Source organism: Pseudoliparis swirei, chromosome 8 (assembly GCF_029220125.1).
Source record: "Pseudoliparis swirei isolate HS2019 ecotype Mariana Trench chromosome 8, NWPU_hadal_v1, whole genome shotgun sequence".
Lineage (NCBI taxonomy): Eukaryota > Metazoa > Chordata > Actinopteri > Perciformes > Liparidae > Pseudoliparis > Pseudoliparis swirei.
In genome coordinates, this window is record NC_079395.1 from 14069834 (window position 1) to 14083893 (window position 14060).

Sequence of the window (14060 nt, forward strand, 5' to 3'; positions counted from 1 at the left end):
TGAAGAGAGGGATCTATATTAGTTTAATCACTGCGTGTGGTGCGGGTCACGGGTCAGTGCACCGCTGCATCTACACGGTGCCTTCTAGCTAATAAGAGTTCAATCTTTCATTCATAACTGAAGGAAATGTATTAATTTATATTAGGTCAAATGAAGGGGAAAAAAAGATTACATCATTTGCACTAAACACTATTTACCTTGATTTTTGTTCCATTTATACTTTTTTGGTGCATGCTGACCAACTGTAACAACTCCAGGAGACAGTTTCATGATTCAAGATCACAGCAGGATACCAATAACAAATGTCGAGCAGCTGAAGCAGCGTAACCTTTATGATGAAGTGGAAAATGCAACAGGACACCATCATCATCGTCAAAGAGGTTTTCAGAAAACAATAACTTGCTTATGTAACCACAGCCGGGGCCTGGTGTATGAGGTCTGTTTTGACCTTCGTCTTGTCTGACACGTGTTTGTGAAACAGGATATGTTCATTAGATTACGTCCTCTCATTAGACGCTCGCCGGGCATGCATCATCACTGGCGGGATACACACCGTTTCACACACCAGAGCCTCGGCACAAAGAATTTGATCAAAAGATTGGCTGCGTTTGATTCAGCAAGTCTCACATTTCTCGGTGACTCTACTGCCTGACTTTCTGCTGCATTCACATTTTATTGCAAATTATCATGCAGCCAGGCATTCATAAACTAACCCAATGTCATCCTGCCATATCTGAATTAGCAGGGACATCTGTTCAAAGTGGCCCAACTACCCTGCGTACCATCAGCAAATTACAGCACTGCGTCACACGGTGTGATGGACTGTGCACGGCGGAGGCGGCAGGAATTAAAACTATTAAAACAGAAGATTTATGGGAAGAGAGCCTCAGAGGATGAACACATTCAGGAACACAATGACCACACGGCCTTTGATGGAGAGAAATTGTTGCTGCAATGCACAGCAACACCCCCGTTTTCAACCACCTCAGAGTTTCCACACAGCACAACATGCAGAGCGGTGACGGCAACAAGAAAATAGCCAGGAAATCTCAGACAAACATCAGAGAAATAGGAACCGAAACTGACTGCATCAGAATATCTAACAAGACAAGCTCTGCTCGACACAGAGATTACAGAATGTGTCCGTGTGTGCGTGTGTGTGTGTGTGTGTGAGAGAGAGAGACATGGGAGTGCAAAAGGCAAATGGAGAGTTACATAAGAATATCACGAGCCGTGCCAACTTTGTTATGTTATGAACGCCATATAAGAGGTGAGAGAAAGAGAGGAAAGATCTACGGGCAGCCAGAGGATAATGAAAGCAAAGATTGAAGACTGGCACTGAGTTGTGTCCTCACACAGAGGGAAGGAGCAGACAGAGAATTAGCAACAGAGAAACAGGCTCAAGGAGTAAATCTGTCTGTTTAGAAGGCACGACGAGAGCAGGGCCAAATCGTTAGTGGCTACGTTGATGGATAGTTAGTTACGCACTTCACACGGACGAGCGGCTCGATTGACGAGCGAGACGGACGGCTCCACCGTCGCAGACCGGAGGGAAAGAGGCGGACACGAAGACGCAGCAGAGGTGGAGGTGCAAGCCCGTTAGCCTGCAGCATGACAAGCAGTGTTGTGTAAGAGAGCCGGGGACCGTGTCGCACACAACCAGAGCTCTCCTGCGAATGTGATTGGAGAAACGCGCACAGAGAAAGACAAAGGAGACGGTGTCTTTAACGACTTAGCTGCAGGACGACGAGGGGATTTGGAGACATATGTGGAAGATACTGCAATGTAAGGTTCTGGTGTTAATACAGTACGGATTCTGAGGGGGTTGGACCATGCAGTGGGCTTCACAGTGTTATTAATGATAACAATGTTATTACACAACATCTGTGGCTTTTCTGGGATGCCAACGCTCAATAACATATTGAACGTTGACCCCCACGGGGCCCTCGACAGTCGACTCTGAACATCTCAGAGAATAGTCTGTTAATTCCGAGGCGTGAGCAACACAAGCCGCCTGCTGTGGATCCTCACTCTCATGAAGATTGGCTCACAGGTGGCAACATGTCGTCCGCCGCCCACATGTTCACGAGCGACAACAGCGTAGAACTCTACATCACCACAGCAGTGCGTCACTGCAGAGGTTGAAATGCATCGGTACATCGATGACGCACACACACACCGCTGCTACTCAGGCGTCGACGGGGCTTTCCCGGCTCGGAGCCGTGTGATGATGAGGTAATGACGCCACGGAGACTCAGTGGCGAGCACCGTTACCTGACGCTCTGAAAGGCACCGGGAACCTTGAGGCAACGGTGAGGTATCCGTTGAGCTCTACAACCGTGTAGCCAACAGGAAAATAATAACGGGTGTGTACGTGTGTGTGTCCATGGGCGTGCAACCGGTGTGCGTGTATGATGTCCGTCAGCCACACGGTCCAGCTGACCGCAACATGTTGAGCGGCGCTGACGCTGCAGAGGCTGTTCGGTGCCTCGCCTGCAGCAAACACTTCAGAGGCTCGTCTGAGCTGCTTAGACGCAAGTGCGCCCTTGACATTTTGCGCATTTGGCGTCGGAGTCCATTCAGAACATTACAGAAGCATTAATGTGGCGTCGCTCTCGGCTTAATAGCGGGGCCATATGTGCTCCAGAGTGCCGTTCATTTCCTCATGAGTAAAGCCCTCTCTCCATGAGCACAGGGACATTGGGCCATTATCTCAAAGCTTCATCCGTCTGTCAACAGAGTCCTCGGCGTTGTCCTCACGTCTCGTCTGTTGATCGTGTGGGACAGAGCCTGTCGCTGTAGTCACAGACGGAAGTGTACAAGGTCAAAGGAAAGTGACTTTTTCTACGCCGTTCGTCACAGCGAGGGAAGCCCGCCTTCTTTTGAGGTCGACATAATGCACAGCGAGCTCCAAGAGAGGCGACTTTGGCTGCAGATGCACCTTCTCGGCAGCCCCTCCCCCTCCTCTCTGTCGGGGGGCGGGGGGAGCAGAGCGGGGACGAGGAGGCAGGGAAGAGAAGAGGTGAGAGAGAGGGGAGGGGGGGAGTCGGCAAGGGTAATGTGATGCAGCAGTGAGCGGTGCAGACACAGGAGGCTGTTTGAATGCCAATCAGCAACATAAAACCCCTGGATATGGAAGAGACGGCTTCCTGACAGTTAATGAAACCCTACATTGAGATAATGCATTCACAAATACTGTAGAGGCAAATTTAATGAAATAACACTCTTAGAAGTGTGTTGTATTTAGCTGCTGACGTGAGAAGGTGGATTGCATCTTTCAGTTCATACACAGACACACACACACACAACAGACAATTTAATAAAGACATCTGCAGGCCCGCTAGCTGGGCTGCAATTAAAATGCATTATATGAGGACTCGGTTTGGGCAAAAAGGATGTCAGACTGTACCCACTGACAGTCAGTTCACCCAAATTACAAACAAAAACAAAACGTGTAACTCACTCTCGTGGTAAGAACCATGACGACGTCCGTCCCAGAGATATGTTCCTCCAAAACCAATACAACAGAGCGAACTGGAACGGTGTCCCCTCGGTATCGATTTTTTTTTTTTTTTATTTCACTGGAATTACTTTCCACTGCCTAAAAAGTCCTTCTAGAGACTTCTGACAATGGTGGTTATTCCAGCTTACTGGGGACATTGTTTCGAGAGAGATGTTACAGTTGACATTTAAAATGTAATTGTGGCAGCTGTGTCTGATTTGGCCTCGGGTGCTGGTGATTGGCAATCACTCACTCAGCAGCCGAGGCATCAAAGCTCCCACTCAGAGTGGAGAGGGAGAGAGGAGAGGTGAGCAGAGGCCATTGTCTGCTGGGTCGGTGTGTCGAATAAAAAATGTCTTTTTTGCAAAAACCTCTTGCTGTCTGGCGGATCCTTGGTGCTGGTGGGGGAAACCCACGGGTGGCGGCCTCAGGCCTGCTACAGTAATGCTTCAAAGCTGCAAGCGCCACACATGTCAGATAAGCGGGTTTTAAATCTTTAAATTTCTGTTTTCCATCCTCACCAATACCCAACACAAAATGTTTCCAACATGTTTCTTTACCATCGCAACAACAGCTCAAAATGTAATTTAAATCAAGTAGCCAGTCCAACTCATTGACTAACTATATATAATTTTCACTCTGTGGGGGGGTGAGTGACAGCCTCTCCCCTTCTAATGGCCATACTATTACCTGAAGAGAGAGTGTGTGTGTGTGTGTGTGTGTGTGTGTGTGTGTGTGTGTGTGTGTGTGTGTTCACCCATACAAGCTCTTTCACTTGTTCAGTGTTACTGAGATCGGAGTGATTCATTGAAAAAGAAAGAAATAAACCTCCACGTCCACACAAACCGCGACCTCTGCTGCCATGAGAGAATACACAAAAGCATTCAGCCGGCGTCCCTGTGAGCGGTCTACGCAGCCACACAGACACACTTATAATCTCACGTCGGAGGAGATTTGTTAATAAGAGATCTTGTAATTGTCCCAGAACAAAGAAAATCCCACTGCGACATAAAAATCTCTCCGACACACACACACACACACGCGGTAACAGACACACACATACACATACACACACACACGAGCACTCAGAGCACCCTCTGTGCTCTGTTTATCAGGGCCAGGCCCATCGATCATCCTAGCCTGGTTGCCCGGGTAACCGTTTTATTATTCAAAGCACGGTGCACCAGCTTGCAGAGAAAGCTGTTCATGTGTGTGTATGCAAGTGTGCATGTGTGTGTGTGTGTGTGTGTACACTAGTTAGGTAGTGGAGGTTCCCATTGGCTCATAGGCAAAGCAGCCAGGGGTCCAAGCATCCTCCCTGATCTGCATATCATTGAGAGAGGACATTACCTATCACACACACACACACACACACGATAATAGCAACAACAATTATTCATATTCTCCTTATTTCGCTCGCCCACCGCACCATCTCCCCCGCTCCCCTCCTACAATCCCTCCCACCCCTTGTGATTTTCATTCAGCCTCTTTCTTCCATTTTTCTGCCCTGCTTTGCTGCATTTCATTCAGCATGCACCCCTATCTGTTCACTCCCTCTCTGATTTTTCATTCACATTCTGCGGCTCTGAGGCTCATTCATAAACAGCACCACTCCTTACAGCGGCAAAAAGTAGGGAGGTGGCAAGGGGAGAGGAGGAGGGGGAGGAGGAGAGGGCGGAATGGAGGGAGGGTTACCCTTACTGACTTACTGCTGCATGGTGAGGGCTCCCTGAAAACTGAAAGCAGCCAATCCGGAAGCTGAGAAAAGGGGAGGGTAGGGAGCAGAGAGAGAGGATAGGGGGTAAAGAATCCCTCTGCATCGAACTACACCCTCCTCCACCTCCTCCGTTCCTTTTTCTGTCATTCATTCATCAACCCACCGTCCATTCACACACTCACCTCATCTGCTGCAGTTTTGTATCAGCTCTGCTGCAGATGTTTCAGCACATCTCGGTAAAAACAGAGAGTGTGTATGTGTATGTGTGTCTATGTGTGTGTGCGTGTGCATGTGTGGCTTTCCTACTGGTTGAGGCCAGAGGACACTGCAGAATAAACAACCTCTACTGCCTTTGTTGGTGAGCAGCTTCATGTATCTCCTCGTTGCTTGTTCCTGACCACCTGCTTGATCGCATTGCCGCTCATTATTAATTCACCCAACAAGTCATTAAAAGCACTGTTAAACACATACAACCAATATATTCATTGAACACCACCATGAACAAGCTGGACAGCAACTGGCGTCAGAAACCGGGGCGCTGACGGAGGAGATAAATGAACAAATCTATGGAGTAGTAAGGAGAAGAAAACAAATAATACAAAATAAAAAAAGGAAAAGGTCACATGGAAAAATGTAGAATCTCAATTCCAGAAATGAAGGATGAAGTTCCCATGAGGAATAGCATATCTGATATCAGCCAGATCTCCTGACAGCTGGAAAGACATAACTCCTGACTTCAAATCTCTCTCTCTATCCCGCCTTGCTCTGTGTTGCCAGTGATTTTCCATCCCATCAGCATTTTGTTTCAGCGTGTGTTTGCATGTGTGTGTGTGTGCATTTCTAACACTGCAGAAGAAAGGAACGTGACTGTCATAAGATCTCAAATAAAATCCTCCTGCTCAGCCTCCATGTTCCAGTAGTTAAACTTCACATGTATACCAACAAGCAATGTACTCTCATGTACATACCTTTAGCTTCTTCCCAGTACACACAGACACACAAGTACACACAGAGAAAATGGCCTGTCTGGTCTGCAGAATCTTCCAGCATGAGATGGGAGGATTTTATTCACCAGCATAGCGGGTGCATCAATAGGTGGAAGGGGGGGGGGCTGTAGCTCAACATAATAGCCCACCAACAGTTATTTGGACTCTCTATGAAAGATGCAGCTCCCACAGATCTTAAAGATTATGTAAACCCCTCCGCTCAAGATTTATATACATATATACACACAGCCGGACTGACTCTGTACAGAGGCGGACGTCTTTGATACCAAATAGAAAGCAGGCAAAGGGGAGGGCAGGGGAGGTATAAGTGAGGCCGTTGTTGCTGAGGGAAAAACAAGGAGGTGAGACAGCGAGGACGAGATGGAGGGAAGTGAGGGAGCAAAGGAGGTGATAAGAGGGCGAGAAGGGGACGGGTGTCAGGAAGGAATGAATGCCAAGATGTGGCGCGCTGAAGGCAGAGAGGCTGACGGAGGGTAGACTTTACATCGCTGTTAGCATGCGCTCATGTTCTTTCTAAGAGGCGTCATGTCATTGTAGTCGAGGCACGAGGCCGTACATAGTTACTCAACAGCTGACTGAACACGTGGGGTCTTTTTTTATTCCATTGCCAGTAAACACACGCTTACGTCACCCGCAGGAGCTGAAGGAACCCACAAAGTGACAGGACAATGATGTCAGGGGGTGAGCTGAGCAGTTTAGAGAAGGTCAGACATACCCTGTAAGTCTATTTCATGTGCTACGCAGCTGCACTACATTATCAATTAGTCTGCTGGGTGTACTCTTGATTGATAATGTCTCTCTCGTGTCCCCTGTTTGTTCCCTGTTACGCGTGTGTGTGAGAGAGTGGCTTCCGGCACCTGGCCTCATCTTCACACCTGCACGTCATCTGCACAGCTGTCTTCAATCAAATCATCAATTTCTTCCCGTTTAAACACCCCGGCGTCCCTCTCACCAGTCGCCAGATGATTTCACCGTTTCCACTGGTATTTAGACTCTCGGCCTCTCGTGTTTGGATTGCTCTCTTGTTGCGGTTTTTGACGTCCTAATAACTTCTGTTTCTTATGTCTAGGATTCCCGTGCCCGCACGCCTGCTCAGCCGCCCCGTCATCGTTCAGTCTGCATTCCCCTCCTGTTGTACCATCTCATCAGTGTAAATTAACCCATTACCTTCACCCAACCCTGTTGTCTGCGCTCGGGTCCGGCCGAAACCGAACCCTCGCAGATAGTTTGTATTAAATGTTAGAAAATAGCATGCAATGAATGTTGTCATCATTTCAACAGCCATAAATACACAGCCTGTAATGTAACCATGCAGCCAACCCATAACATAAGATACAGGTGAGGTCATCAGTTGTACACATATTAAAATACAGACTGTATAGAGAATTGTGTGTCTGCATGTGATTTGTTCCGAGGAAGCTGAAGTAGTGATTCCCCTGAATGACCTCATATGTTACCATGCACTTCAAGACAAACGTGATGTGATGCTGCAATGTCAGCTCTGATGTTAAAACACACTTGTGTTCATTAGTCCTGTGGTCGTGAAAGATGGGTGCTCTTGGTCTGACTCTAGGCCAGATGCTCTGACGTTAACACGTCGAGAACATAAATAAGACACTCCTAGGGGAACAACTCACACGCACACACACACATCTCAGACCCCATTCGCTGCCGGATAACACAGCCATTACATCACCGCCCCGCTCCTTGGAGAACGCGGCATGAGCGCTGACCACTGGCAGACGTGGGGTCATTACATCACTGGCAGCAGCCAGGGGCAAGCCATAAAAGAAGGAGCAGTGGCTGTGTGGCAGGCGGGAACCGGACCGTGTGTTAGATGATCGGCGCTAATGTGCGGTGGTGTTGCACAGACACACAGGTCAGGTGGAGGTTCAGGAACGGGTTGACGCAATGCTGTGACACACACACACACACACACACACGCACACCACCCAAGGCCTTCAGCCGGCCCAGCTAATAATGAGCATTGTTATGTCACATTACGGAGGCTGTGAGACACACACAGTGCTTTGTTAAGAGTATTCCATTATTATCAACGTTGGAGTTTCCAAATTGAAATTAAAACCTGGAACGAGCCATGTGGCTTTTTGGATTAACATAGTCCTGTTTCATGACTGTAGACCTATTGATAAGCCATCGCACATTGATATGCATGTATATTTTCAGTGAAAGTGCATTTTAGGTCTGATTCTCTTTATCATTATTCCAAGTTCTGTTACAGTCCTCTAAAAAAGCAACTTTCTCCATTATTTTGAGGCAGAAACAACACTGATCTAATGTCGCTGTGGTAAAGTGGGTGTCTGAGTGGGCAGTGCAGCTTCTAAACAGGATATGCTATTATGGATGCTTTTACCACCTCTGTAATCATGAAGGACGAGAGGATCAATACTGTAGCCACTAAAAAAGCACCGTTAGCAAGTATATATATTTACAAAAGGGATACCTCAAACAGCAGAAAATAAATACTTTATTTGTCCAAGACTATTTTCTGCTGCAGCTTTGATGCACGAGACTCGAGCATTTAGGAGTGAGTAAGCAGGACAATTATGTACGTGGGATTGGCTAAAAAAAACTACTAAAATGCCCACGTGTATCAACATATTACCAAATGCAACTGCATGGGATCTGTTGACAACAGCAGAAATATAGAATGGCACAAAGAAGAAAGGGGGCAGTGTCCTGGATATCGAACATGCCCAGACGCATCTTTTTGAAGTCAAAAACCATTATGATCCTGCTGAGGAGGAGTTCACGACAAAGAAAGAATAACACAGAAAGACACAGAGAAGATGTGGAGCAGGAGCAGTGTGATGATGAAGCCTCCAGAACAAAGAGGGGTGGGGAGAAAACAATGTGAAGTATAAGGCCGAGACGGTGAAGTGTGAAACTGTGGAAGACATTAAAACTGCCACCGACCTGTCAGGTAAACAGAGAACAACGACTGAGACTTTAAATACATGAATAACCCGAGGAAGACATTACAGCGGTCATCAGCATGCAGCAGAGGGCTTCAGCTCTCCTCTCCTATGCAGCTTGCATCTTTCTCTCTGCGATGTACAAGTGATCTAAATGGAAATGACCCCCATTTGAAACAGTTGAGTGGCCTAAACCTGATTAGTTTACCTACCTTCCATCCTTCCTTCATCCACTCTTCACACACACACACGGACGAGTCTTCCTTTACAGTACGTCTTCCCTCCTCCCGGCCAAATTATGCCCCGGTCCCTCGACATAGCCGTTAATATATTGTGTCGTTGTACACGAGACAATAGTCCCTCCGGATTCACAGACTTGTAAAGTGAGGATAGCTGGGAAGTGTGTGTAAACGCGGCAGGCCGAGCGCTTCTCAGAACTTTTCATGTAACGCACATGAGGGCGGCTCAACCGTGTTTTTCAGAAGGCTTCCCTATGCAGCCGCTTATCTGAGCATCAAAATCGCTGAAGACGTCTGGTGACAGACACGTGCCCTTCCATGATGTGGCAAGAAGAGAGAGAGAGAGACATGTGCCCTCTCAAGTGATATCATGGCTCTTCTTTGGGTTTGAATCAGCATGCAGAAAGTGTTCCTAAGCTGCTGTCGACTGCTGCAATGTAACGCAGGAGAGAGGCAAGAGAAGATGGGCTCTCGGTGTGCCTCCTATGACGCACATTGAAAAAGTGAGGCTGCATACTATCGGTTTCTCTCTGTCAGATGTTGTTCTCACCGAGAAATGTTTTCACAATGCAGATTTTAAACAAGCAGGGCTCCAGACTCTCATCATCCAGATTTGAAGAAAATATCTCGAGTTATGATCAAACAATGTACTGGCACTGTAGTTGTGCAGGAATTAGACAGCAGCGAAACACAGGGAGATTTTTGTCAAGCAAAAGAACTTCTGACAGTTCCGTCAGTCCCACTCCTCTTTATATATACACACACACACACACACACACACACACACACACACACACACACACACACACAGACGACACTGAGCATGCATAAACAGTGCTCACGTCGTAAAAGGTAGACCACCATAGCCCTCTATGCTTCTGTGGAGGTATAACAGCTACAACAAAAGACTTCAAAACTGGCATTTCAGCATACACACACACACACTGACACACACACACACACATCTACGCATAAGCCTTCCTACGATTAAACCAAAAAATAACGCATTATTATATAACACATTGCCTGCTTTCAGAGGTGACTACATCGAAGTGTAAAGCTTCACCTCAGGTAAAAAACTAAATGCTTGTATTGATCGCGATTAAACAGAAAGAACAATTGAATACACAGGTCCATACTAGCGCCGCACTCTTCAGCAGATACATGCTTTCTCTGGCTGGAAATAAATAGCAAGTAAATAGCAGAATGTGAACAGAGTGAGAAGGCCTCCACTCGCCGTTGGCCCTCAAGTCAAATGAGTCATATTTTGCACATCTCCAACTCACATGCAGGTGTACTTTATGTACACTGTGTTCATGCTTCAAACGTGTGTGTTGCATGTGTCAGAGCGCCAGGCCACGTAAACAAAGTGCTGCATCGCGCTGACGCGAGAGACGAGGCTACCTCTTTAAGGTCTAAGACAACAGGGACATCTAGTGGACACGTTTGGAGCTTTCACTCCAAAGCCCAGGCTATTCAACTTAATATACTGTATATTATATTACCTCTCAAAAGTGATGTCAGACTCATCTCCTCTATGTCCTTCACAGAGACAATTCAATCAATGTATGACTTTGTAATGGAAATAAAAACTCAACTCAACAGAATGTTTCAGTAAAGCCACCAGAATCCAGTCTTAAATGTCTCTAAAACAGAGTATTTCACTTTATTTTTGGGGGACTGACTGGAATGATATTGCAGACGACCAAAAACTATCACGCAACGAAAGTTATCGTCCTGATCAGGCTTTAAGCTTCCTTCGGATGTTTGCACGGCTGCTTGTATTCGACAGCATTTTAAAGGTTTCTCGTGTTTTCATGTCAACGATTGTGTGAACCAATACTCAAACCACATAACAACAGCATTAAACATCCTCAGACAAATACTCGGCTCCAACAACAATAGCTGCTAGGATTTAACATAAGTATGTGTGATGCTAATGACAGCATTCACAACCATGAGGATGGGAGCTGACACGTCACAAATTTGTGAGAGGCACAGAGAGGGTTGACTTGAAACGAGAGTCGAACGTATCGTCACCCCAGATGGTGACAATATGTTCAGAGAGAGGCTTTGTGTCCCGTACAATCGAAATAAGATAAAACTACGCACCTAGTATCAGAATAGAGTCTTCTTTGTGGACATGTTTTTCCAGAAGATGCTGGAATTTGGAGAAGCTGCCCAGCCAGTCGAAGCACTGCTCCGTCTTGTATCTTTCATCCCAATAGTCGATGTCTTTGTATCTGGAGTTGTCATCTGGCAGGTGCTCCATATTCTCTGTGATATGTCAAATGTAAGAAAAAACATCAATCTTGAATCCATTTCATCGAGGGCAGTGAGGTGCTTACATTGTGTCTGGACGTCTTTTTGAATAGCTTTGATCCAGGAACCTGGATGTATTCACGTTAGGATCTAGTTCTGCGGCCGCACCATCCCATTCATTATCCTGCAGAGCGGCGCGACGTGGTGCAGAATCAATCCCGCAGACACATGATGGATTCTCACACCAAGAAGAGGCTGTTTCAACCAGCCAAGAACACACAGATGGCAAACAGTTGAGTTCACTTGAGTTTTATATGGGAAATAAATAATCACATCAATAGCATCACAATATGTTAACAATATGTTAGCACGGTGGCTCAGTGGTTAGCACTGTCGCCTCACAGCAAGAAGGCTCTGGGTTCGAGTCCTGGTCGTTCCAGGTCCTTTCTGTGTGGAGTTTGCATGTTCTCCTCGTGTCTGCGTGGGTTTCCTCCGGGTACTCCGGTTTCCCCCACCATCATAAAGACATGCACCGCATCGTATGGATGTGAATGAATGTTGGTGGTGGGGGAGGGGCCGTAGGCGCTGATTGGCTGCCACGCTTCCGTCAGTCTGCCCCAGGGCAGCTGTGGCTACTGATGTAGCTTACCACCACCCGGATGACTGTGTGTGTGTGACTAGTGGACTCTGGACTCTGTAAAGTGACTTTGGGTACTTAGAGAAGCGCTATATAAGATTGAAGGTTATTATTATTATTATGGTGGGCACACTCCAGGGAAACAAATATCATTTTATACATAGAGTTTGGGAAAAGTTTAACAAGCTTTAGTTTTTTAGATTAATGTTACATTCATGTTATTAGTCTTACTCTTAAGGCTGTGATATATGCCACTTAAACCAAGTAAAAGTGAAAAACACATCATGACATATGGTCCATAGAGTATACCCAAACATTACATTTCATTAAGCAACTCTGTCACGACTTCTCGACCTTAATAGTAGTATTCTTCCTACCTGCCTGCTTAATTAACTCTCCTATCATCGTCACCTGATTGGCTCTCATTCCCTTCACCTGCCTCTGATCACCTCGTTAGTCCCTCATTCCCTTCACCTGGTCCTCACGCCCTTCTCACCTGCAGCCCATCCCCTCATTAGCCTCTCACATATTATAAACCCAACTGAACATTTTCCTGTACTTTACCCACTAAATTGGAATATCTGTTCATAGGCAACCTGACAGAACTGTGCTGTGTGTGGTGAAAATAACTCTCCGGAGAGGGACGCCTCAGAGCCATCTGTAGATAATTGGGTAGGAAGCCTAAAAGTGATGTACATGTAAAGAGCATTTACAAACAACTAGTTTCTCAATCTTTCAGATTGAATGCACATTGTGTTGCCGATGGTTCCACTTGACTGGGTGTGCGTTGCACGGCCGGAAATGGACGGAAGCTATTTGTGTCCAGTTTGCTGACCAGGTTGAATGATCACCTTTGAAACTGTATATTGTATAATTTGAACACAGACATTGGCTTTGTTTCCCCTTGAGTGTTCTGACCTGGCGTCTTTGTGATTTCTCTTTCAGGTGTCCATGGATCGTGATTATATCTGATTAGAGGTCCTGCCTGACACACCCACTCCCTTTTTTTCCTTCTTTCTTCTCCCTGTTAAGGTTTTTGGGTGGAGTTTTTCCTGATGTATGTACAGATGGTTTGAATTCATTGGGCTATACAAAATTAATTCATTGGACATGTGATTATTTACTTTCCATATCAATCTCGACTGTCATCTGTGTGTTCTTGGATGGTTGAAACGGCCTCTTCTTGGTGTGAGAATAAGCTTCAGTGCTCCGTAGTTGGCAGCAAGGTAACAAGTTGATCTGGTTGCTGTCTGCCTTGAGGAGCGACTGTCGGTAAAGCTAGGACACAAACTATGCCGGCAGCGGCGCTAACTGCCGATTATTTTTCCACCCGAAGATATCTTATATATATTTGTTTTTAGATGTACGACAGTTCTTTTACGTGACAGGTGTTTGGAGAAAAAAAAGCTCCAAAATCGATTGTTATTTGTACCAATTTTATTTCAAAGGAAGTGCAATTTGATAACTTCCTGTTTCGACACAAGCGACGTTTCATATGTATGTTTCGACCAAACTGTACGATAAGTTTTGGCATTGCATTGAAGAATTAAACTATTTGGCATTCGCGAGGAGAGCTGCGTGCTAATTGGAATCCTCAACAGCTGCCGTAACTACGACAACAGACGCGTTCGGCCGAAAGTCGCCAGTTAACAGGGTCGCCTGATAAACCGTAACACCGGAGGACCTGGAGGAAGGGCTGCTGTCGCTCCTCTGCCTAGTTCCGGTGACGCAGCCGGTTAAAACTTCCTTTTTTAAATTAA

At 46.3% G+C, this 14060-nt stretch overlaps 1 protein-coding gene and 1 long non-coding RNA gene across 3 annotated transcripts in view; one reads left to right on the top strand and one right to left on the bottom strand.

Annotated features, from left to right (window-relative positions):
• The window catches only part of LOC130198588 (EEF1A lysine methyltransferase 4-like), a 32551-nt gene that overhangs the window by 18181 nt on the left and 310 nt on the right, over positions 1-14060 (bottom strand). The window contains exons 1-2 of one of the 2 annotated variants that reach the window (XM_056421812.1): positions 11750-11801; positions 11514-11678 (exon numbers count right to left, since the gene is read on the bottom strand). In XM_056421812.1, the coding sequence (XP_056277787.1) occupies positions 11514-11673 (160 nt within the window). In that variant the 5' untranslated portion in view covers positions 11674-11678; positions 11750-11801. Of the gene's footprint in view, positions 1-11513; positions 11679-11749; positions 11802-14060 lie in introns of those variants that run through there. The other variant, XM_056421811.1, reaches the window with a different exon arrangement.
• LOC130198592 (uncharacterized) lies at positions 1319-7528 on the top strand. Its single transcript, XR_008832645.1, has 4 exons — positions 1319-1785; positions 6864-6944; positions 7067-7209; positions 7296-7528. It is a non-coding gene; the product is annotated as an uncharacterized LOC130198592 (long non-coding RNA).